This window comes from Pygocentrus nattereri, chromosome 26, assembly GCF_015220715.1.
Source record: "Pygocentrus nattereri isolate fPygNat1 chromosome 26, fPygNat1.pri, whole genome shotgun sequence".
Lineage (NCBI taxonomy): Eukaryota > Metazoa > Chordata > Actinopteri > Characiformes > Serrasalmidae > Pygocentrus > Pygocentrus nattereri.
In genome coordinates this window covers 22241963-22267795 of record NC_051236.1, presented here as the reverse complement: position 1 = coordinate 22267795, position 25833 = coordinate 22241963, and the positions used below count along the sequence as shown (strand labels likewise).

At 38.5% G+C, this 25833-nt stretch overlaps 1 protein-coding gene across 4 annotated transcripts in view; it reads left to right on the top strand.

Annotated features, from left to right (window-relative positions):
* lrp8 (low density lipoprotein receptor-related protein 8, apolipoprotein e receptor) overlaps positions 1-25833 on the top strand; it is a 162299-nt gene that overhangs the window by 119645 nt on the left and 16821 nt on the right. For all 4 annotated transcript variants that reach the window (XM_037534911.1, XM_037534909.1, XM_037534910.1 and 1 more), the window contains exons 10-13: positions 12422-12593; positions 17180-17407; positions 18634-18752; positions 20030-20169. In XM_037534911.1, coding sequence (XP_037390808.1) covers positions 12422-12593; positions 17180-17407; positions 18634-18752; positions 20030-20169 — 659 coding nt within the window. The remainder of the gene's footprint in view (positions 1-12421; positions 12594-17179; positions 17408-18633; positions 18753-20029; positions 20170-25833) is intronic.

Genomic DNA, 25833 nt, shown 5'->3' with positions numbered 1-25833 from the left:
GTAAATGAACAGTCAAGTTTGAGCTTAAAATGGGAAAGCAGATGAAAAAACTCCAGCAAAACTAAATAAATATGCTCTGAATGGACCTATGTGTTTTCCTTTACTGGATATTTATAACAGAAGCTGTGCATTATACTCACAGAGCTTTAGGCCTGCAGCTATTGAGTATTTTATTCACCAGAATACTTTGTTCAAATTGCAAGACAAACATGCCTAATGTGATGATGCTTTCCTTTATTCCTTCAACCATTCTAAGCAAAGTGAGGGTAACTACATAAATACAAAGGATACAAATAAAGTTATAATGACAAACAAATGAATTCAAATACGCAGGAACACATAGAGAAAGAAAATAGACAGTTCCAGCTAAAAGAGGATGAAAAATTATAAACTTACATAAGCAAATATAGATGTACCCTGACAGTCACAGGAAAGGAATTTCATATTCATATTGTACAAGGCAATGTAAACCATTTTCCCACTACCCTAATTGATAGGCAAAAGCAAATATAAAGTCCTAGTCTCCTACACTAGTAATGGTGGGTTTTTCATTCAACCAGGTGAAGAACTGCCTTTTTTGATAAGAAAGGACCATTACACTTGCAGATAATTGCAGATTATTGCATTTATCTAATTGCAACATTGCATTATTTGCTTTGTGTAAGGTTTGTGTCAGGTGGTGTTCTGAAAATATTGAGGAGCTGGACATAGTGAGTCGAAAGAGAAATGACAATAGAAATTATATCATATATGTATCATGTCTATCAAAAAGGGTCTTCTTACCACTTTATGATCTTGTAAACTTACTAAGTTCCCTATAATTGTAAAGGATTTTGGAATATTGCTAAGTAAGACTACTGTTGAGGATAACCATCGAATAACCAAAAGGATAACCAAAAGAAAAATATTACTTTATTGGAAGGTAATATAGTAGGATTTTATTTTAAGTAATTTGGACTGTTTCTACTGATCTATTCATTATGAAATGTTCACACAATATTTTAATATACAAGACTTTTTGAATTATGTTTATATATATATATATATATATATATATATATATATATATATATATATATATATATATAATTCAAAAAGTCTTGTATATTAAATGTATGTCTAATGTCTACATGTCACTCCTGATTCAAATTTTAAAGCCCCAATCAGTCATTGCTGTAACGCTGCTGCACCAACCTCATGACATAGTTTCGTGTGTTACTTGAAACGTGAAATTGCCCAGCGAGTCTAGTGTCCTGATTGGGTCTTTAACGTGTCAGTATTAAGTCTAGTGGATGCTCCAGAAATTATTTGTGATGAGACATTTAAATAAGTTAGCAGGCTTAAGTGATCAGTAAACCTTAGCTGGAGAGGCAGATAAGAGAAGACAGGGGATCCATGGTGTCCAAGTCATCCCTCTTACATCTCAGTCATTAACTACAAACTCACTAATAATGAGGAAGTGGATACAAGAATTGGTTCTGCTTAGCTCTAAATGGCATGAAAATTGCATTGATTACTGCAGTTGAAGGCAAATGAGTCTTTATTACCTCTTAGGCAAAAGATTAGTGCTGTCAAAGAAAGGAGGGCATTTATTAGCAATGTAGCACGTGCAGTCACAGAGCTCCCTTAAGGAAGGAAGTGATCTTTTACTCTTTTCTCATCTCTAAATGTGCCAGCAAAACAGTACAAGGATTATCATTTAAGAAGCTGCTTGTTTTATTTGAAAATGAAGCACCATCTCCTGATAATTATGTGGTGGCTTCCTTAGCGATTGAGGTGATGTGAACCTAATGAAGTTTGTCAGTTTCAGAGGCTGTTTTGTTTCTTTGTTTGACTGGCAAGGCTGCAGAACATTCCAGAGCATTCCAATGTAGTCATCTCAATAGGGGTCGACAGCTGGAGGGACACTGTCATTAGGCATATTGTGCCACACTGGGCTAGAAAAGACCCAGCCTCAGGCTAAGCAGCATGCACAACACCCTGAAATATTTCCTGTCCTCAGAAGAAGTTTCACTTATTTATCATGATGCTTTCTGCCGAGGTTTATGTATTGTTTTCTCCATTGTTTTATGCTAATGTAGTATGGTAGAATGCTAGTGTAGTAAGAATTTATTGAGGAGCCCATTTACAATATTTTTCATGCAGTTTATTATTTCCCACTCACATTTTCCCATTATGACATTTGTGTGGGTTTATATACCAAAAATAGTCTCAGTTCCTTTTTACACAACCAATATCAATCTCTTAGACTATTTTTTGCGCCTTCTGTGGTCTTTGTTCTGATTGGCTGCCCTGTCATTATAACTTCAACATGATTGGGAGATGCTTAACAGCTGGTTTTCCTTGTAGTTAGCCAAAAAAAAAAAGGTTTATTTTGCAGCTTGGTTTTTGCACATGGGCTGTGAGATCCAGGACATGCAGCCAACTTCTAAGGCTGAACTTTGGAGTTGTGGAAAAATATCCCTGCAGATTTCTTTGAAAATGAAGTCTCCTGAAAAGAATGAAACTGATAAACTCAAATATATATAATGTGTGTGTGTGTGTGTGTGTGTGTGTGTGTGTGTGTGTGTGTGTGTGTGTGTGTGTGTGTGTGTATGTGTATATATATATATATATATATATATATTAAGGATGGGTCCTTAAAAAGAACCATCCATCCATCCATTTGCTTACTTCCGTTATTCAAGTATGCATAGAAACTATGAAATTATTTTGATACTCTCACCATAGACATATATCTTTTAGAATGTGAAATAAATGAGTTGCTCTTTGCTCCCATCCTACCCATTCATAAGCATTCACAGTAGAGGCGAGGAAAGATAAGAGACTCATGGTTTGACGCAAAAGGCGGCCGAGCGTCAGTTTTCCGAAACCCATTTTCTCTGACACAATGGCGACTGCCAATATGACCTTTGGGTTCCAGTGTGACTGGTAGCATGAATAGCAACAGTGAGCAGTTCATTATGAGAAACAATATGCACAGCTTGATCAGGCTGTTTTTTTTTTTTTTGTTTTTGTTTTTTTTTATAGAGTGTGCTTTAATTCAGTTATCTGAAAAAGCATCTCCTCTAAAGGTTGCTTATGTGGTTGTTCTCTATAGTATAGCATCCATGTCTCTGAAGGCTTTTTATGTGATTATCGGTGCCGCCATAAAACAAATAATAAACTTCCATCGTATTACATTTTACTTGTATTGCACAAGTTGAATAAAACTGACGTTCTCCATAGTTCTAGTTGATATATAATCATTGCCATGATATTGGTGCATTGTTAATATTATGTTGATATGTTAATATTATGTTAAGATTTTCTGTAAATTCGATTGATAATGAGCATTGTACACATGATTTCATTCTATTCCAAATGTCCTTGTTTCCTGTTTCAGTTTTTTGAAGTTCTAATTACTGTGCCTTACATATGGTATCCAGAATCTGACCGTAAACTGAAATGTACACTGCATATCTAAATGTCAGTAGACACCTGCTTATCCTATGATTAATCTGAAATCAAGAGTATTAATAAACAGATTTTCACCCCTTAGCTGCAGTAACAGTCTCCAATTTCCTGAGATTTCTTTACACTAGATTTTGGAATATTGTTGTGAGGATTTGATTGCATTTACATTTACAGCATTTAGCGGATGCTCTTTTCCAGAATGACTTACAAGAAGTGCTTTGTCTATCTAGAGAAAGTATCTTTGCTAGTTACCAATAGGTTAGAGAAAAAGACAGTCCTGAGCTCAAGTACTGCTAGAAACAAAAATCAGTGTAGATACCCAGAAAAAGGAACAGAGTTGAGCACAGAACTCCGTGCCATGCAGCGCCATGCAATACAATACAATAAACTACAAAACACAGTGCATTCAACAATAAAGTAAACTACAAAACACAGTGCAACACAATAAAATATGATATACAAGTGGAGCACAGCATATTGCAAACCATACTTAATTCAATGCTCATTTAAGTGCTGTGTAAAGAGATGAGTCTTCAGTCTGCGTTTGAAGACAGAAAGACAAAAACATTTACCCACAAGAGCATTAGTGTGTGTTTGTGGTCAGATACTGATGTTGGATGATTAGTTCTGGATTACAAACACCACTTCAACTCATCCCAAAAGTATTTAGTAGTTCCGAAACAAGTCTAATGAGTTCAAACTTAATTGTTAAGCGCAGTATTGTGCACCACTAACGTTCACGTTGCTTTGACAGTACTGAATCTTGGCTTAATTAGAATTAAAGAAAGATCATTGATGGTTCTGATGGTTCTGTGTTCAAGGGCCACAAGCAATACCCTCTTACTCCACACATGCAAAGTATGAGTAATTCCTCTTTAATCATGTGATTACGGATTTAACAAATTACAGCTCAGCATTGTCAAAGGAAATTAGTTATCAATGTGTACAATGAACAAGTGTTTTTGGGCACTTCATGTGATAACAAAAAGGCCTTTTTGAAAGGACAGTGTTGCAAATGAATCCTTGAATTTTAATGAAGTACTTGACTGTCACTGTAAGTGGCTGTCTTTCCCATTGGGCAATAATCCAGCCAAGCAGCTCCTCACACCTTTAATTAGTTGTGTTTGTCAGAGACAGGTGACAGCACTGACCCGATGCTCTCTGGTGTCACTCTCCATTGGGACACACACAGCACCACACAGGTGGCCACCCAAAGTTGCTGCGTTCTCATTAAGAGAATGAGGTGTTATAGCCTGTTCAGCTCAGTGCTGCAAGTTTGAACTGTGTAATTTGGTTTTAATGAGCAGGTGAGCAGTGACTCCAGGGCTGTAGGAAAGATGCACAGTCATCAGTGTGGTCTGATGCTTTTATTCTCCATGCAAGACCGATGTCTCTCTCTTTCTCTTTCTCTTTCTCTCTCTCTCTCTCTCTCTCTCTCTCTCTCTCTCTCTCTCTCTCTCTCTCTCTCTCTCTCTCTCTCTCTCTTTCTCTTTCAGGTTAAAGGCAACTTTATTAGGATAGCTGTCAAATACAATTTTGCCAAAGCATGTTACTAACAATAATAATCATTAATTAATTTATTAATTAATCATAATAAATAGTCATTTTAATATAGCATAGCAAACTAAAAACTGAAGTTCTCACAGCCTTACATAGTCAGTCAGCTCATCTTACCTCCAAGAACCTCTCTGTCAATATCAGATTCATCCACAGCTTTGTAAACGCACCCTTGCCATATATTACATTTTTGTAGCTGGTTAGTGATGAGTATACCTTCTGCTACAAAACATTAAAAAATGTACATGTATCAACATGTTGTTTCCAAATGTTCTGAATAGGCTACTTTAACATTAGTTTACCAAACATGTTACATTACCAAACAGTGCCACCCATCACAGTGCAGGCTTGATTCTGAAATGGTGCTCTGGTGACACAAAAATTTGGTACTGATACGTGTAGCTCTTTGCCTGGCTGAGCTGCTGTCCTGCTCAGTTTTTTTGAGCTTCTTCTGGCTCTGATTTCTTCCCTTAGTTAGTGCCACCAATCAGTGAGCCTCTAAAACATAAATAGGTGTAATGTGTTTATTTTTCTATTGAGATGTGAAATCAGAATTTCAAATGTTATCATTTTTAAATACAGTCATCAATTTAAACTACAGTCATCATTTTACATACTGTGGTAGACTGTATTAACATCGTACCGCCCAACCCTAGAAACCACCTTGACAAAACCAAGAATATGGGTGCATCCTATCAATAAAGTGGTTATAACATAAGTAAAGTGGGATGTGAGGATGAGGGGTTATGCTATACCCACACCTACACTGAAATGTCTGATCCATACCCTCCTCTCCTCCTGTCTGGATCTCTGGTCTAAATTGAGAAAGCTATTAAAAGGCCATGTCTCTCAGCTTCAGATTTATGGATACGCTGCACTCAAGCACCCACAAACCATTTCCATCTCTCTGCATTCCCACCAACAGCCATAGTTTAGCCAGTGATTTTCACCAAATTGAGTCATTTACCATATCTGTCAGAGGGCGGAGACAAACATCTTATGGATGCTTATAGATAAGATATAACCTAACCAATGTATCACAGTTCTCCATATGAGTCTGTATGATCATCTTTATGTTTATTAATCATTTGTGACAAAACGTCACAGATGGAGGTCAGAGAGCTGAAAAAATGTGATCACAATAGCAGGATGACCGTCTTTAAAGGATCCAGATTTGAAAAACTATGTTTTTAAAATAAGAGTTTGTAAAAGATTGGGGTAAAAAATAAAGTATAGTAACTAAGATTACGAGGTTAACCTGATAATGAACCTGTGATCGTGACACGTGTCTAAACTTCAACGAGTGAAAAGGAATGCTAAGATGATGTAACAAAACATATTTTATAAGTTATAAGTTACCAATTTGTGCACATATTGGTAAAAGTTCAAAAACAGTCCAAATACACATTCCAATATATCCATCCATCCATCCATCCATCCATTTTCTAAGCCGCTTCTCCGTCAGGGTCGCGGATTCCAATATATTTGTAGTTCAAATGTATGAAATGTCTGTTTTTTTTTTTGTTTTTTTTTTAATTATTGCTTTTGTAATGTCAGAAAAACAAAACATTGACATTACACTAGTTCAGCCATTCACACTGATTATAAGTAGTGTTTGAAACTGGACTGTTTTGAAATGAGACAGGGCAGCCAACCAGAGCCGAGGTCATTTACATATACGAGTAATGTATTGTTGCTGTCCAAAAAGAAAATCATACATTTAGGCATAAAGCATCTATGGATTTTTTTAATCATTATTATTTAAATTTAATTTTTTTCTGCATCATTTGAAAACAACAGCTTTAAATTGTGTGACTATTTTAAGATAAATTAAATGATAGAAATGCTTGAAAATCTCTTACATCTGTATACAATACCATGCATTAAGAGCTAAGAATGTGACTATATGTAGTCAGATATAACAATATAAAATTTGTTTGAAAATGGTTATTTAAAAATGGATTTGCCTGTAATGCTTTGAAAATGTGTTTTATTTATTTATTTATTTGATAAATCACATTGAGGCCATTATGTGCGGAAGCTGGAGACGATTCCTTAATGATTTCATTCAGTCTATTTAGCAGTGAAGATACTCTGGATTGATGTAACTGTTCTGTTTAACTCATTTAATGACATGAGAGTCTCTCATGCTTGCTTGCTCTCTTTCGCTCTCACTCTCTCTCTCTCTCTCTCTCTCTCTCTCTCTCTCTCTCTCTCTCTCTCTCTCTCTCTCTCTCTCTCTCATATCCCTTTTGCTACATTATATATCCTGGAGGAGGGATGTCAGATTGATGACAGCAACTTCTGCAGATGGGGGAAATGATTGAATCCTGACTTTGGCTGAAAATGAAAATATTTGCTCGCAGTGCAGTGGCCCATGAGGGGCTTATGAGAAGGGCAATTAAATGTTCTTTCTCCCATAAGTCCCCTCTATTGTAGAGGGGAGACACAATCTGAGTGGAGACCTCTAGCCCCTTGCTCCGGACCATTCACCAGTGCGCCTGAGAGCCCAGCCAAACCAGCCCGACTTTTCCCACATAACACTCAGTGATGTTGAAAGCTTGGTGAGGAGGGACGAGACGGGGAGAAAAATGGGGAGGGGGTTTGTTTGAGGCCCCATCTATCAGCCCCACTCATCTCTCTCCATCACTGTCAAACCTGAGTGCTCTTCACACTTTCATACTGACCTACGATTGTGCTATGTCTGCTGTAAATCTCTCTCTTTCCCCTCTCTCTCTCTCTCTCTCTCTCTCTCTCACACACACACACACACTTTCTTTCTCTCTGTGTTTCTCCCCCCCTCTTTTTCATTTTGCTTCTTCAAACTCTTTCAGTCTCTATCTTTCTCTTTCTGAAAATGAAAATCTGTTTTGTTTACATGGACTGTAAGATGTTCTAATATAAATAAATGGTAGGGTTGAAAAGCTACTAGATCAGGCCATTGTAGAATTTTACTATTTGTAAATCAGCACGTTGAACTAAATTAGCTAGCAGATAACCAATAATAGACCGCTGGGATAGGCTCCAGCACCCCCCCGCGACCCTTAGGGAGAAGCAGCTTAGAAAATGGATGGATGGATAACCCATAACACCAGATATTATGATAGCTAACAGGCCTGGTTACTGTAATAAGCAAAAAGTTTTGATGGTGAAGTGAAAATACGTTAACACATCATCTACAGGGAACAAATGTATTTATAACAATAAGATTAAGAGACCCTCATTATTTCCACAACGAGGAAATTTCACCTCCACATTTAAACCATCCGTTACGTGAAACACCCCATACACTCTAGTGAGCACACACACACTAGGGGCAGTGAGCATACTTGCCCGGAGCGGTGGGCAGCCCAATCCGCAGTGCCCAGGGAGCAGTTGGGGGTTAGGTGTCTTGCTCAAGGATGCCTCAGTCATGTGCCATCAGCTCTGAGGATCGAACCAGCAACCTTTCGGTCATGAGGCTGGTTCCCTAACCAGCCCATGACTGCCCCAATAACAATCACAGATCAAAATAAAAATGCAGCTTAAATATTTCTTGCAACTTGTGATTGGGTAGGCTTGTCGTTAATCATTAGGGCACATACTGTGACTGCACCTGCATGGAAGTAAAAGATAACTTTATCAGCTGGCAACAGAGATTCCACGGGAGTATGACCAGATCTACTGCCTGTGTTTATCTGTAGAGGTTGCAAGGCTGTATTGATTATAATTACTTACTGTGGTAACCCTCTTATATGTGTAACAGATCTTCTTTTTTATTTTTTCCTTCAAGTTGTGTAAGATTTAATTCTCTGATATTTTTATATTTGCTAGAGAAAATGTTATTTTGTTTAATTTGGTCCTGTAGTGATGGAATATTCATTGTTCCAGCATTTTGTGTGCCTCCCTGCTTTTCCACCTCTCTTTCCCTTCTCTCTCTCTCTCTCTCTCACTTGCTCCTTTACTTCCTGTCTCACTCTTTCTTCCTCCATCTGCCACATTGTCAAAGCAGAAGCAGTGAGGGGGCTTAAAAGGGCTCTTCATCCACTGTGCTTCTGCTGCTGATTACTACCTGTGCCATTATTCTATTGGAACATACTGATGGAGAGAGAGGAAGGCATGGGAAACATGGATGTGATGAAGGCAGTATTCTAATTCTATTATTAAAATTTTGGTCATTTTGAGGACTCATTAGATCTGGCAATAAAGTGCTTATTAAGCCTGGCCATAGAGCGCTTATTAGCCAAATGAAAGTTTGGTAGAGGGCAGGGAAATGAGGGATGGGGCTGGGTTTCCTCTCTGAAAAAAATAGTGCGAGTCCTCTGTGGTGATGGAAAGAGGAACCATGTTGATATGGTGAAGGTGAAAGCAGCGAGGTTGTTGATGTGGAGGTGAATGCAGTAGTGTTGTTGATGTTGTGGAGGTGAATGCAGTAGAGTTGTTGATGTGGAGGTGAATGCAGTAGTGTTGTTGATGTTGTGGAGGTGAATGCAGTAGTGTTGTTGATGTGGAGGTGAATGCAGTAGTGTTGTTGATGTGGAGGTGAATGCAGTAGTGTTGTTGATGTGGAGGTGAATGCAGTAGTGTTGTTGATGTGGAGGTGAATGCAGTAGTGTTGTTGATGTGGAGGTGAATGCAGTAGTGTTGTTGATGATATGGAGGTAAATGCAGTAGAGTTGTTTATGTGGAGGTGAAAGCAGTAGTGTTCTTGATGTTGTGCAGGTGAATGCAGTACAGTTGTTGATGTTATGGAGGTGAATGCAGTAGAGTTGTTTATGTGGAGGTGAAAGCAGTAGTGTTGTTGATGTGGAGGTGAAAGCAGTACTGCTGTTGATGTTATGGAGGTGATTGCAGTAGAGTTGTTGACGTGGAGGTGAATGCAGTAGAGTTATTGACGTGGAGGTGAATGCAGTAGAGTTGTCGATGTGGAGGTGAATCCAGTAGAGTTGTCGATGTGGAGGTGAATGCAGTAGAGTTATTGACGTGGAGGTGAATCCAGTAGAGTTGTCGACGTGGAGGTGAATCCAGTAGAGTTGTCGATGTGGAGGTGAATGCAGTAGAGTTGTCGATGTGGAGGTGAATGCAGTAGAGTTGTCGATGTGGAGGTGAATGCAGTAGAGTTGTCGATGTGGAGGTGAATGCAGTAGTGTTGCTGATGTGGAGGTGAATGCAGTAGAGTTGTTGATGTGGAGGTGAACGCAGTAGTGTTGCTGATGTGGAGGTGAATGCAGTAGTGTTGCTGATGTGGAGGTGAATGCAGTAGAGTTGTTGATGTGGAGGTGAATGCAGTAGAGTTGTTGATGTGGAGGTGAATGCAGTAGTGTTGTTGATGTGGAGGGTGAATGCAGTAGAGTTGTTGATGTGGAGGTGAATGCAGCAGAGTTGTTGATGTGGAGGTGAATGCAGTAGAGTTGTTGATGTGGAGGTGAATGCAGTAGAGTTGTTGATGTGGAGGTGAATGCAGTAGAGTTGTCGATGTGGAGGTGAATGCAGTAGAGTTGTCGATGTGGAGGTGAATGCAGTAGTGTTGCTGATGTGGAGGTGAATGCAGTAGAGTTGTTGATGTGGAGGTGAACGCAGTAGTGTTGCTGATGTGGAGGTGAATGCAGTAGTGTTGCTGATGTGGAGGTGAATGCAGTAGAGTTGTTGATGTGGAGGTGAATGCAGTAGAGTTGTTGATGTGGAGGTGAATGCAGTAGTGTTGTTGATGTGGAGGGTGAATGCAGTAGAGTTGTTGATGTGGAGGTGAATGCAGTAGAGTTGTTGATGTGGAGGTGAATGCAGTAGAGTTGTTGATGTGGAGGTGAATGCAGTAGAGTTGTTGATGTGGAGGTGAATGCAGTAGTGTTGCTGATGTGGAGGTGAATGCAGTAGAGTTGTTGATGTGGAGGTGAATGCAGTAGAGTTGTTGATGTGGAGGTGAATGCAGTAGTGTTGCTGATGTGGAGGTGAATGCAGTAATGTTGCTGATGTGGAGGTGAATGCAGTAGTGTTGCTGATGTGGAGGTGAATGCAGTAGTGTTGCTGATGTGGAAGTGAATGCAGTAGTGTTGCTGATGTGGAGGTGAATGCAGTAGTGTTGCTGATGTGGAGGTGAATGCAGTAGTGTTGCTGATGTGGAGGTGAATGCAGTAGTGTTGCTGATGTGGAGGTGAATGCAGTAGTGTTGCTGATGTGGAGGTGAATGCAGTAATGTTGCTGATGTGGAGGTGAATGCAGTAGTGTTGCTGATGTGGAAGTGAATGCAGTAGTGTTGTTGATGTGGAGGTGAATGCAGTAGAGTTGTTGATGTGGAGGTGAATGCAGTAGTGTTGCTGATGTGGAGGTGAATGCAGTAGTGTTGCTGATGTGGAGGTGAATGCAGTAGTGTTGCTGATGTGGAGGTGAATGCAGTAGTGTTGCTGATGTGGAGGTGAATGCAGTAGTGTTGCTGATGTGGAGGTGAATGCAGTAGTGTTGCTGATGTGGAGGTGAAAGCACTGGACTTGCTAATGTTGTCAAGGTTAAACCGGTGGAGTTGGAGATGTTTTGTGGTGGCACAGCTGAGTCACTAAACCGCACTGACTTGGCTTCCCTGAGGTAGACACACTTACACTGACTCACTCCATAGGCCAGCTGCCTGGAAACACTACAGGTGCATGTCGTGCACTCACATACACGCAAACAAACATTCTGGGACAGGCCAGTGACCTAAAAATCTGATGCAAGTTCACTGCTTGTTCACAACACAAACACACATGGGCCATTAACCTGGAAAACGTAGGAATGACTTGAGTCCACTGAAGAAAGGGACTTTTCAGGGTCCAGTCATCCAGTTTTTATCTGTTAATATTAAACTATGTGTGTTGTTTTACCGATTTAAAAAAAAAATTATAATTGACTTCTCTGTCTGTTGTATTTCCTGATCTCAGCTGAGTTTGCCTTTGTAGTCGTAGTGTTCTCAGCACACCCACATCAAGTAATGAAGGGCTTGGATCAGGTGTGTTAGGAGCAGGATAAACATGAAAAATATACAGGGCAGGGGTTCCCAAGTAAAAGAAATTGCAGGCCAAATGTTGATTATCCATTAAAAACAGATCTATATGTAGCCATTCAAATGAACATGGCTTTCTCCAACTTTTTTGGAAATGGGGTTGTATGAGAATTCAGCAGCCTTTTTTTAAAATTTACATTGATTTTCCCCCTGCCATGGTCCAAAGCAAAAGTTGGGAAATCGCAGTAGTAAGTGGAATGCTGTCGATGGTGGTGGCTTTTTCCATCCTTGCACCATTTAAAGCAGTGAAGTATCTGTTTTGCCATCTTCTGTGTACCACCAACAGCTAAACAGGTTCCAAACTCTGCTGACATCTCTGTGATTCAAGACTGATGTCTGTTGTTACTCTGTAACTCAAGGCTAATGTCTGATTTATCCTTCTGGTCCTCTCCATAGGCAAGAGCCCATACCTGATGTTCACCAACCGTCACGAAATCCGGCGGATTGATCTCGTAAGGAGGGACTATACCCAGGTGGTGCCCACCTTGAAGAATGCTGTAGCTCTGGACGTAGACGTCACCACCAATAAAATGTACTGGTGTGACCTCTTTCATCGCAAGATCTTCAGGTAAAAATTGACTAAAGACTGTAGAGGGGCAGACACAGTATGATTGTGTGTCACACGTAATTTACAGCTATGGAACATTTATCACTGTCTATGCTGTTCATGCTAAATGTCCAGAGGAGGTACAGCACCCTAGAACCTCTCCACTACAGGTTTGATACCACTGAATACTTTAATACATCAACACTGATATTGATACCATGCACATGTATTCATACTCATCCTCTTAAACAGGCAGCAGTACCAATATCTGCTTTGAGATTCTGCTTGCACAGAGAAGTGTTGCTGATGCAGTGGCAGTTGGACACAAAGTCATTGGTCCTTTTAGACATCCTGCCTTGGCATATTCTCGCCATTAATACACTGGGCAATTTTAGTCCATTTTTAAACGACAAAATTACAACCGCATAGGTTAACAAGGGACGCAAAAAAGTCAACATTTGCAGTACCATAGTCCGTATATGCCAACTTTAATTTGATTGACTGAATAGATTGCAAAGTATAAAGTTTAATATAGTTATTTTTACAAGTGTCTTTTTAAAATAGGGCAGCGAGACTATGTTTGTAGGGGCTGTGTTTCCCATAGCGTGTTATCAGACCAAGCGTTTTCATACAGTGTGAGCATATAAATCTTGGGCTTTGCCTACAACGAGACATAAAACTTTACAAGTGAGCTTCTCAGACAAATTATCCTAGAATGTGATTCCTGCAGTTAGTCTGCTAGATAGTTGTTGAAAGACACAGATGAAAAACATGGTATCAAAATCATGAAATGTACTTCACTTAAATCTGTATAGAAGTGCTTTTCTGACATGGAGCAAAACCCACTATTCTCCACTGCAATTCTTCTTTATACAAAATAGCTAGCTAATGGATTTTTATTAAAATCGGCTAGACCGTTTAACTAATTTACACTAACAGCTACATAATTCTAAGTGAATTACTCGTTATGGTATCGGAATCGGTGTCGACGAGTACTAAAAACGTACCCATGCTGGTACTCAGTCTAAACAAAATGTTATTGATGCTACTGAAAACATGACATCCCACTTGATATTCAGAATACATATTGTAGCATACATACAGTAATAATTATAGTGACGTTTTAATAGGTTTCCTTTATATTGTATGTGATTGAAAGTGTGTTTTAATCAAAAATAAGCATATTTCCTTCAGTTCAAAAGCAATTCAAAAGTTTATTTAAAACCATAAATAAAACAGCCCAGAATTTTTTTTTCTTCGGTTTAAGGTCCAGTGAGTGGTCCACCTGCATTTTGGTTTCACATTTGGCCAAGAATTTTAATTTCTGTGTATCACTAAACTTTAGAAATATTCTGTTGTTTTAATATTTTTTTGTCCTTACCTCAAAAGTGCCTTTCTCTGAATTTCACTGGCTCAAAGTGAATTTCTCTGGTTCTAAGCATCTCTCACACATATTCAGAAACTTACTCACACGCTGGCAGTCTGCTGATGAGCAGGTTGACAGTTGTCTAATATTAACGAGGGTATGATAGTTTATAATTAGAGTTAATCGCCCTGATAGGCCTAAGCGAGGCTGCTTGGCTGCTGAGTGCTGAAACTGAAGCCTCCTCACAGCAGTCTTCAGCCTTCTCAGTTTTCACACAGTGCAGCCTCTCTTACAGCTTTTCAGTCAGTGTTATATGCAACTTTTGCAGTTGTGTACATATGTGCATATAGACCCATGCTGATGTGCATTCTCATATGTCTTTAGAAAAAAGGCTTCTCTTATTCTCTTACAGACTAATGGATACTACTCACTTAATTACTTATTCAGACACTGCCCCTCTCTCTGTTTGTCTGTCTCTCTTTATCACTCTCTTTCTGTCTCTCTCAATTCTTCCCTCACCTCTGTATCTTTCTCTTGTCCTCCCACACTCAGCTGGATGCACTAATTAATGGTGATCTACTGAATAATGCCTACAGCCTCTGATTTTTGACTGGTACAACCATTTAAACATTAGCTGGCTGTTTAAGTCAGCTGGTTACAGGAATTTTAGTTTCGAGAAACTCACATTTGTTTGTCATGGCTCAGGTAGCTGACAAAATGTCACTTGGGGGATCTCCTTTTAAGTCGTCCAGTAAACCATCTGCTTTTCATTTTCTTGTCCATTAATATGGCATCACTGATCCAAAAGTGTTTAAAATCTTGTGTTTTGATTAAAATTGCTGTCAGATTTTTTAGAAGGACAAAAGTAAAATATATATTTACAGAATGCTTTAAAAAGGCATTTTTAAAAAGCATGTTTCTAATAGTTTAGCTACATGCCATGTTGGGTGACACTGGTGCACAGACAGTTTACTCATCAAATGTGCTCTTCACCTTGCTTGATGTAGACCCAGTCTCTCTCCCCATGTCACCCTAAGTCCCATCAGTCTCTACTAAATCATCTTCGCTACATCATATGCTGCCTTTAATTTATCCCCCACTTTAATATGCCCCATTACTCATCTCCTCTTCCTCTTCGAAAGTCTGTGGGTAGAAAGACGGTTCATTAGCATAAGCACTTCCAGAAAACTTGGGAATGCAGTTGATGCCTCAGAACTGTATGAAGAATTCTGAGTTTTTTTTTTTTGTTGGGTGTTCTGTGCATCCTGACATGAAGAGAATGATTTGTGATTTTTGACTTGAGGAAACTGCCATTATAACACCCTGCCACTTGGAAGTTTGGGACTGCTTCTGGTGGTGCTTGTTTGGATATATATGCTGATTAGCAATTACAAATCACAATCAAAATATGGCCATTTTTAAATGAGGGCCACTGAACCTATCCCATTTAATTATGAAGTCTAACCAGAGTCAGGTTGCCTTGAGTGACAACTGAATTAGTAGTAAATTAGAAAAGCATATTCATTGAATCTTCATGTATGCTGTGACTTGCTCTGGTAGTTTCTTTTTATGCTGTTTTGGGAGTGGGCAATCAGTATTGCCTCCAGATGATTTATAGGTCATCCCAGTGTTATCATGGGTCTAATTAATTCTGATTAGCATCATTTTCAGTCAATGTGATGCAGGTCTTTAGCCAAAATATCTGAAGCCAAAAATAACAAGCAATTAGGGAACCAATCTGTTCTTTCTATTCAGATAATTCATCTTTGTCAAATACTTGCCTGCACTTAACACACATTGTAGTTAACTTTCTTGTTTACTAATTTTTATTATGCAGCATGTGGCTTGCAGACCATGACTTGGGTTTTAGTATGTAATGTGGATTTTATGAACCATTGCATCTAAAGTATGTCTTCTATAACTGAAACGCTGGAGGTGTAGAAAAATATCCTTGCAGATTTCTGATAGCAAGTCTGCTGAAAAGAATGGGAGCTGCAGTAAAGGCAAAGTAAACACAGTAAATACCAAGGAAATGGTTTTATATATATACTTGTTGATGCTTCTTTTTATTTTTCTATTAAATATACTTTTTGCTTGTTTCCTAATCCTGAAGGTGTGTTGTTGAATAACTTGTATGACCATATACACACAGTCATGTTTAGCATGCTTATCAGGTTTTGAACATTGTAACCTAACACTTTCATCACCCTCTAGTCTTCTTTCAGTTACTTACTCTTCTCCTTGTTTGGCATTTTCTTTGAGTCAGCTGAATTAGAATTGGGCCAGCACACCTGCTCCTAATAATAGAGTTCTTAGCTAAGCTAGAGTGCACACAAGAGAAATGTTCCCTGACCAAGTCTGCCTCTGTCCTTGTGATTCGCGGAAGCACCTCTTTGAAAAGAGTCTTACAGCCTTGCTGCCTGATAAGGAAAGACAGACCTATTCTGTGAGCTGCTGCCCAATGTGGTGCAGCATCTGTTAAAGAGGCATTCACTTAAAAAGCCACAGATGGAACATTACCAGGTTGCAAAGTTCTAGCCCCACTGGTGACAAGTAACATTAAGATGATGAGTTGCTTTGTAATGAGCCTCAGACTGCAGTGGCTTGACTTATCATAGCATGTCATTCACATTAGCTGCCATCATGCTGCAAAGTGAAGTCATGTGTCATTCTGTAAATGAACAGATATGAGTGGTGAATCGCATTATTCTGTCCTTCCAACATTATTTGAGAAATATACAGGTGCTGGGTAGGTTTGATGCCTGCATATGAATGTAAACAACAGCTGGGTATATATGTTTGTAAGGTACTTACTCACCAAGAGGTTGTTAGATACATCCAGTATGCTGTGAATGGTCATGAACAAATTGGTAGCATCTGGATCTAAAAGCTGTAGATTCATGCACTGTCAGGAAAAAAAGCTACTATGCTGGTATATTTTTCATTCATCAAGGTAGGAACTATGTAAATGTACCCTCAAACAATAGATTTAAGGTCTAACTGTGTACCTTTAATTTTTTTTTTCCCTTGGGAAAAGTACATAATTCTAGTTTTTTGTAAATGAATCATTTAAAAACGACCAAAAAAATGTTGTATTGAGTCAGTACAACTTAAAAAAAAATAGAATTTCAATGGAATATTGTCCCAGTATGTTCCCTAACTAATGGTACTGAAGACAAACCCCAGTAACAGTTTAGTACCTTTTTTTGATTGTGTATATGTGTTTTCTTTTCTTTTTTAGTGCATATATCAACAAAGCCAGAAACTCATCTGAACAGAATACACTTATTGACACGGCACTACATTCCCCAGAAGGTATAGCTGTGGATTGGGTCCATAAGAACATCTACTGGACTGATTCTGGACACAAGACCATCTCTGTTGCAACTAGTGATGGCAAGAAGAGAAAAGTGTTGATTAACACTGAACTGAATGAACCACGTGCAATTGCTGTTGACCCAAGACAAGGGTGAGAGAATAGAAGAATCTTCTTCCATGCTTTAAAATCTTTTCACTGCCAAAAATGTTATTGCTACAGTGTGGCATTAAAGCAGCATGCATTGATCTCCCTTTTTACTGTCAGAACAAAGACAGAACTCCAGAATTGTTAACTGAAGTCTTTACAATCTACACAGTAAACTTAAAACGAAAAAAAAATCAAATTTATCATTATTTTAACTAATGTATCTCCATTTGCTTTCTCTCTAGTACCCTACTTACTAAGCTAATGTAAGACTTTGACCTAATGTTCATCATGCCCTAAAAATATTCTGCACCCTCATGTCTTCAGCACACACCTATCTTTCCTCTCAGTGAGCATCTAAAATGCTTAGTCACTTATTTCCTTCATCATGGTGGCTCAATCCCCTTGAGCCTCTTTCCAGCAAATTATTGAAGTAGAGAAGCCTGAAACACATGCAAATGAGCACCAGAGAGCAGGTCTACATGCAAGCTAATTGCAGCCTGTGGACAAAGTGCCTGCTGCTCTTGGACGTAGTTAGGTCTTAGACACTTTTTGATTAGCATATAGTTACCTGAACTCCCCTCAAGTCTTGACAAATGAGCGGAAAAGAATTAGATTGTTAAATTAAATACAATGTGGATTGAACAGAGAATTTCAGTTTTAAAGTGCATTTCATTGTATTTCTGAAGCAGATATTAAGGGTCTTAGTCAGGCTGTACATATATATATATATATATATATATATATATATATATATATATATATATATATATATATATATATAAAAAAAAAGGTTCTTATTTGACTTTTGTCAGATTTGATCTTTCTTAATCTGGACAGTAAAGCTCATTACCTTTACTGGTGTGCAAAAAAGACATAAATAACTTTACTGATAAATCACAGTAAATATCACAGTAAATGCCTTTAAAATGGTCTTTAAATAGGTAAAGTCAAGTATGGTGAAGCTATGAGTAACTCTCTGGGATTTTACAGCTTAAGTGAATGAGTACTGTGTGTACTACTCAACTGAATGAACTAGTACTGTATGTATTACTCATTGAACTGACTTTCAGGCATTTTGTAAGCAAGTTAGGGGTGTGTCTACATGTCCAGTTTATTTGACGAGTAATAATCAGTGGTTGGCCAAAAGGAAATATAGCCATGTTGAGAATATACAGGTGTTACTTTTACATTTAGTAAAAATATATCTATTAGTTTTCTGGTCTTTTCAGATTTATGTACTGGTCAGACTGGGGGACACAGGCCAAGATTGAGAAGGCTGGGCTGAATGGGGTGGACCGGCAGGTGCTGGTCTCAGAGAGAATTGAGTGGCCCAATGGAATTACTCTAGGTAAACAAGAGGGTGGTGTATGAATGTTGGGTTTAATTTCATCATTGTTTTTTTATATTAAAATATGTGCATGATTCCACTGAAAAATACCTGAAGATGAGGCAATGCAGATAAGATCAAATAAAGCCACATAGTGGATACATCACACACGTGTAGTGTATTTAAAAAAGCACTGGTTCTTGTTAAGTTACTTTAATTAGGGGGCCCTGCATAAAACATAACTGTCCTGTAGTAATCTTAGTTGTTAATGTATCCGTCTGTCTATCTGTCGCAAATTTTACATTTCTAAAATGGTGTACAGGCACCATATTTGAAAGTTACAATATCTCCACCACAATTCAGGCAAATTAAGTGCCCCAGATCAGTCTGGTGGTGAAAATATAGCACATTATTTAACATTTTCATCATTTGATCTTTTAAATCTTGAATTGTATAGTCAAAATCCTTTACTTGTGCCAAAAAAGCCTTAAGGACCAAGTACTTCAACCATATTGGATTTCAGACTAATTTGCATACTATGCAAAACTTGTTTTTGCAAACTAGTCCTAGTTTTTTTGCTCATTTTGGCAATGAAGTGTAAAAAAATAAACATTTTAATTTCAGTGCTGCATCCATGTTTTTTAAGAAGAGAGAGAGAGAGAGAGAGAGAGAGAAACAATAAACTAAACAGAGATGACAGAAGTCTGGCACAAAAAAGAGAAGAAAAGAACGCTAATAATAAGAAGCAATCTCCAGTGGCCAACAAGGCTTTGAATCATTTGCCGTCTCAGTTTTTCATCAATCACCAGCCAGTTTAAGAAAAACTAAATGGAATTGCACAAGTAGTGCTGTCAATATTTTCATCATTTCTCTGACTCTCTAAAGCAGGAGGCTTCTTGAAAAAGCAGTCATGTCAGATGGATAAAAAAGAGATGCCAGGGAAAGTGTGAAATTCACTGTTGCAGTGTCTGTATGAAAACAAATAGTTGGTTCAAAGGAAAAGTACAGTAATAATAAGAAAAGTAATTCTCTTTTCTTTGAGCTTGTATGTATTTTTATAGTGTGTGTGTGTGTGTGTGTGTGTGTGTGTGTGTTTTGCCACTGATTCTTATCACAGTTGAAGTCCTGGATTGTTATGTTTGAGATGTCAGCTACAAAAATAAAAATATGTTATATACTACCCTTGCCATTTCAAGACTTTGGTGTTAAATTGAATTCCTGTATTATAATCTTTATCTGAATTCTTCAGTCTGTCTGATTTGAATAGATCCTTAATACTGTTTCAATATTCCTAACAGATTTGTCTAGCAGACGTCTGTACTGGGTAGACTCTAAGCTCCATCTTATCTCCAGTGTGGATCTCAATGGAGACAACCGCAGAGTTCTACTCTCCTCTATGGACCATTTGGGTCACCCATTTGCCCTCACCCTGTTTGAGGTAAGTCATTTGACTATTAGAGACATATATACCCAATCTAAATCATAAAAAGAGTAGTGAACAGTTCCATATCCAAAATCAGTGCATTAATTTTACTGGAGCTTATCTTTCACATTCTTTCTCAGTATTGGGTGTATATGTAAATTCATATTCCAGGCTGTCAAATAGACATTTCACCTAAAGGAAGCTATCTGCAGAGGATGATAGCTTATATTAAGCAAACTGGTTGTGATGCCTCTGAAAGGCCTGGTGATGGGTATTCAGAGACAGATGGTGCATTTCCTTTAGTCAGGCCTGAAAGAAGAAGCTCCATTTCAGGCAGATGGGCTAGGCCTTGTGAATATAATAAGCAAAGTGGCTTGTCAGCTTCAGCCATTCTTGTTGAAGCCCATTGGTTCTTGCACTACGTTGGAGGTGCTTACACAGCTCAGAGCTCAAAAGATGGTAGTAAATGATGCCTGGACCTGTAGCTGTTTCTGATCAAGCTGTTATCCAATTTTCTGTTTTACAAGATACAAGAACAACACAGACTGAGCTGAGTGTCTGATTACATGAATCTGAATATAAACAGCCGAGCAGTGTGACAGTGTGACCTGAGAATTTCTGTCCTTGAAAGGTTTGGTATATTTTATTGGTAAACTAAATATAATGGGTTGCTGGTTCAGGAGTTGGGCTGCTAGTAGTGCTGCAATGTTATGAATGTATAGAAAACCGCCAACTGTTTTCTCATAAGGCACAGTGGAATAATGGAGCTGTCAAGAATCTTGAGACTAAACAGAAAATGAATGTTTAGTAATGAAATGTTAGCAGTGTAAATGAATGAAGTTCTGCCGGGATGTAGTTCTGCTCTGGCCAAGAAAACAGTGTTGGTGAAACGATAGCAAGGTCTGTAAGCAAGGGCTGAATGATTGGGGGAAAATATCTAATTGTGAGTTTTCTTACCAATATTGCAATTGCAAGTTAAATGTGATTATTTTCTGTAAATTAAACTCCAGGATTTTTTTTTTGCCAACAAGACTGTCACAAAACAAGGCTGTCAGTTGACAAGCTCTGTTATTTGATACTTACTAAGACAATGCTGAATGTCATGTAACATTAAAACTCTTTAAAATTGCAATATTAATATAAAATTGATTAATTGTTCGGCTCATATGCTCATATTGTGACCATATCATAATATATTTTGTGCCACATCTTTTCACGTATGTATATCTGGGTTCACTTGTGTAAAAGATCTTGAATGAATTTTGACCTTTGGTTTTAAGTGAGCTTCATAAAATCTCTTCAGGGAAATTATTGAGTGGAAACTCAAAAAATGAAACTATAATTGTAAATTAATTTTAGTTTCAGCACTGAAAATTTGACAGTTGCAAAAGGTAAATCTACATTCTAAGCTGTAACCCTAAAGCATTTAACTTAGGATAAATGCTTAAGCCAGGCCATTAGTCCTGAGAGTGTAAAGTGTTATTCTGAAGGTAAACATTCTTTCAGCACATGTTGGAGGCTCATGTCTCCGTCCAACCTTTCTGTATGCTGCCATTGTTAAAGGAAGTCTCTCAAGAACACATCTTTTGAGACCTCAACGCAAATTTCCGCCTAGTTTTAGAAGGTGTTGGAAAAACCCAGCACTGGAAGTTGCTCAAAAATCGAATGGAATATGTAATTAGCTACATGTATAATATCTTTAGTGACTTTTGCCTCCCCTCAACATGCATATCCATGAAGAAGAGAAGTGCAATTTACATATAAACATGCAAATTTAGGTTTGCCTGCCAGTTTCATGCATGTTTTGTGCCTGCAATTGATGCAAAATTCAGGCCCTCTGTTTCTCAGCCTCTCTGTCTGCATGTCTCTCTCTCTCTCTGTCTCTCTATCTGTCTCTCATCATTCTCTTGCTTGCTATCCTTCAAACACAAAGTATCCATATGTACTGACACACTCACACACACATACACACTCACATACACGTACATATCTCCTTATGAACAGCATGCAGTGGTTAGAAATGTTGCTGCTCGCTGGGAGAGCACCACAGCCCAGTAGATGAATGGCCCTGGGTTGCTGGCAGCAGCTAAAGACACAAACCAAATTAAAAAGCCTTTACAGGCAGGCAGGTCCAGAGAAGCTGTGCAGCAGGACCAAGCCCAGGTCATACATCACCCTCTGCCCCAGACAGGCCAGTTGATGAACCAGCTCAGCACAGGGGCACCCAGGGGGCAAGCCCCGCAAAGAGGAAACAATGTGTTTTCCTCTGTTTCTTTAACTTTTGTCCTTCATACTTGAGAAATGAGATGCCACGCTGCTGATGCACCCCTGAGGCTGCTCCTAAACTACTGCTAAAGTTCTCCACTGGGTCGTGCTCAAATGCTGTTGGAATATCTGCAGCTGTATGGAGAGATTCTGATGATAGTTTCCTGCTTCTTTCAACAGCCTTTCATTTTCTTTGTAGTGTTATACAGATGAGAGTAAGAATCACTGGTGGGCTGAGTTTGAGTCCACTGTCAAAAATAGATGCTATCGTAGGTGTTCAAGTCTACGTTTGGTTCACATTCTGCATTTTTGGAAGTTTTTTAAGCTTGAGCTGCAAAAGCAACCTCTTTCCGTTTTAACTTCATTAACATGCTGTTGCTACACATTCTATTTTTAGGTAGTAAAACATTGTCACTGTCATAACAAAACCTTGTATATCTAAAACACTAACTTAACAGCAGAAGGAAAAATTTAATATAATGAGACTTTAATATATGATTTCTCTATGGAATGAGATTTTATTCCAAGTCATTTTTGGACCATTTCCAGTGATCCATTTATCATAAAATGTTTACATAACACAACTGGCATTTTCAGATGTGCACAGTACTGTGCAAAACTCAAAGACCAATCTTCATTTATTTCATTTCATTTCCATGTAATAAGTTATAATATTTTTCAATGTCACGTGAAAAAGCATACATATATACACTTGGTCACAGAAGTTCAGTCTTAGAAGTTGGTTGACTTCAGTGGTATTTAGGTCTTGGCTCTGGGGTGGTCAGTTCGTTGTGAGAACACCAGTAACGTCTTTGTTTAATTTGCACTTTTTCTTCTTATTTGTCTGTTTTCTTTTCTCATGAAAGCTTCTTGACAGCTACACATTCAGACCCATAATGCTGAGATATCTTCTCAAAATGGAAGGATGAACAGAAACACCTATGGATGTTTTCAGATCTGAAGGAAGAGAGGAGCTTGATTTTCTCTCAAAGTTGAAAGCTTTAAGTGCTGTCTATCTATTAGTGACTTTTAATCATTTTTTTGGGAACACTTTACTGTAGAGTACTGTTTGTAAGGCTACATGACCTACACAATGGTTGGTCTTGGACTTGGACGTGTGCTACTGTACAAACAAATAAAAAAACAAAACAAAAAGGCTACATGGTTTTGATATGACCGTAACAACATACAGAACATTTGAGTTTTACCTTTCTTAAAAGATATACTGTATCTCTCTTTAAATTGGTATGGGGTGGTTTGCATTTGAGACTTTAAGTATCTTTCAGCTGTTGCACTTCTGTTATGCAGAACCAGTAATGTTGGACGACATCTCAAACATGCAGATTACCACTATTTCTTATTTGGGGACCACCCACAGGGCTTGTTTCTCAAACCAAGCCAAACCTTTTATAAAATAAAGAACTGAAGGAAAACTCTCATTTCATTAGAGGAGCGAAACTGCAGGTTGTGGATCTTAATTACAAACTTACTTTCTCAGCAAAGGTTAATCCTGCTGTCATGGGAGGATGAGAAATGTTTTTCTTTTTCTCAGTGGTAGAGCAGGACTGCATTTGAAGTGTGATGAAGAGAGCAGAAGGGTGAGTCCTGCTGATAAGTCACAGAGATCAGCACCTGCTGAAGCTCCAGAGGGAGGCACAGGGCTGACCTTTGAAAAAGCTGCCCCTGGTAAACAACTTCTAATGCAGCGACTCTGAGCGTCCTGAGCGAGAGTGTGTCTCCCAGCCTTGTTTTCATTCATACTCCCTCAGCCTACCCGGATCATCTACTTCCAAATCCGCGGGGGGGGAAAACAGTGTGAATGTCTGGTAGTCATAGTAACGGCCCTGTCTGTGCACTGGTTTGTGGTATTGCTGGATAGGCTGATATGGGGTGTTCAGAAGTGAGAGAGAGAGAGAGAGACCAAGTAGGAGAGAATGGTGGAGGAGGTGTTGTTTCTCAGACAGGCATGTGCGACTCTCGTAGACACGAGTAAGAGATAACAGCGTAAGCTCTAATTAGGTTGACGAAAAACCTGCGGCGTGATCAAAATGATTTTTCACTGAGTCCTGTCTCTTTCTCTCTCACACTCATTGAGACATGCACACAACTCCTCACCATCTCACACACACACACACACATTCCTCTTATTAATTTTGAGTCCCTCCATGTCCTTCTGTATTATGTTTTCTCTCTGATTCTAGCAGCTTGTGCCAGGTGCTTGCATTCTCATCATTTTCTCTGCTTTCCTTCCCCATAAGCCTGTCCATTCTATCCTGTCTGCACTCTTATGTTCCTACACAAGGTATCTGTGCCCACACTGTTGAAAAACACCTACAATTTGTCTAATCTGAATTGAAGTGGCAGCTTTTGCCTTTGGCTAATCTGTTGCAAAAGACCACAATTAATGAATTTCATTAAGATGTGATCAAGCATTTTTACTTTATCAAATCACTGCTCATCAAAAAGTGTAATTCACAGGAATATTAATGTTTGCTGTGAGTGTACCTGCCATCTAAAGGTACACTGCTTGGGTTGAGTGTTTTGGGTGCACCGTGCTATGCAGGTGCTATACCGATTGATTGCAGTTATGATTTTTGTCAAAGTGTTTGTGGTTGTTGTGTCTGTGAAAATAATCACAATTCTTTCACTGAACAAAGCTGGAACTGTGATTTATTTCCATTGGCGATCAGTCCAATACCAAAGGTCCCAGTTGTATGTTCCTGTTTTTTATTTATTTATTTATTTATTGATATGTTTATGAACCTGTTCAAGATTGGTACCAACAGGGCATTACATTATGGGTAACATTTAATGTTTGCTTACACTTGCAGCTAAAGCCAGGCCAACACTAATACATGGCCAATACATACACTAGTGTAGACTAGAATATGGTATTACTTTGTTTGCCAAGGTGACATTAGCTAGTTAGGAAGCTTGTGCTAGCCTCCATAAGTGTTTTTGCTTATTTGTGATATTTTCAGACTCAGTAGACAAATATACACTTTGTTTGATTCTACACAGTGTTCAGTGTACTTGTAGACATTTTATGAATGCATGAATGCAGAAAATAGCATAATCAGTAAACTAGGTGGTTGATGCATAAGTTACTGTTCTAAAGGGAAAAAGCTTCAGTTGACTTTATACATACTTCTGTTTAAAAGTAGACAATTTTGTGCATATGTGCACACAACACCGAAGGCCAGGTTAACCTAACTAGCGAGAAAGTTGGATGCTTTAGAGTGAAATAAAACATTGTTTATCATGACACCTCCATTTGTCTCTTAAACAGGTGGAAAATAAACTTAAACTCTTAGTCTTGCTGGTTGAATCAGTTATGGTTTTTGAATGTGCAGTGGATAAACTCACAATCAGACCACAGAGATGTTTACATTTTTCTCTTGCTAGCTGTTGATT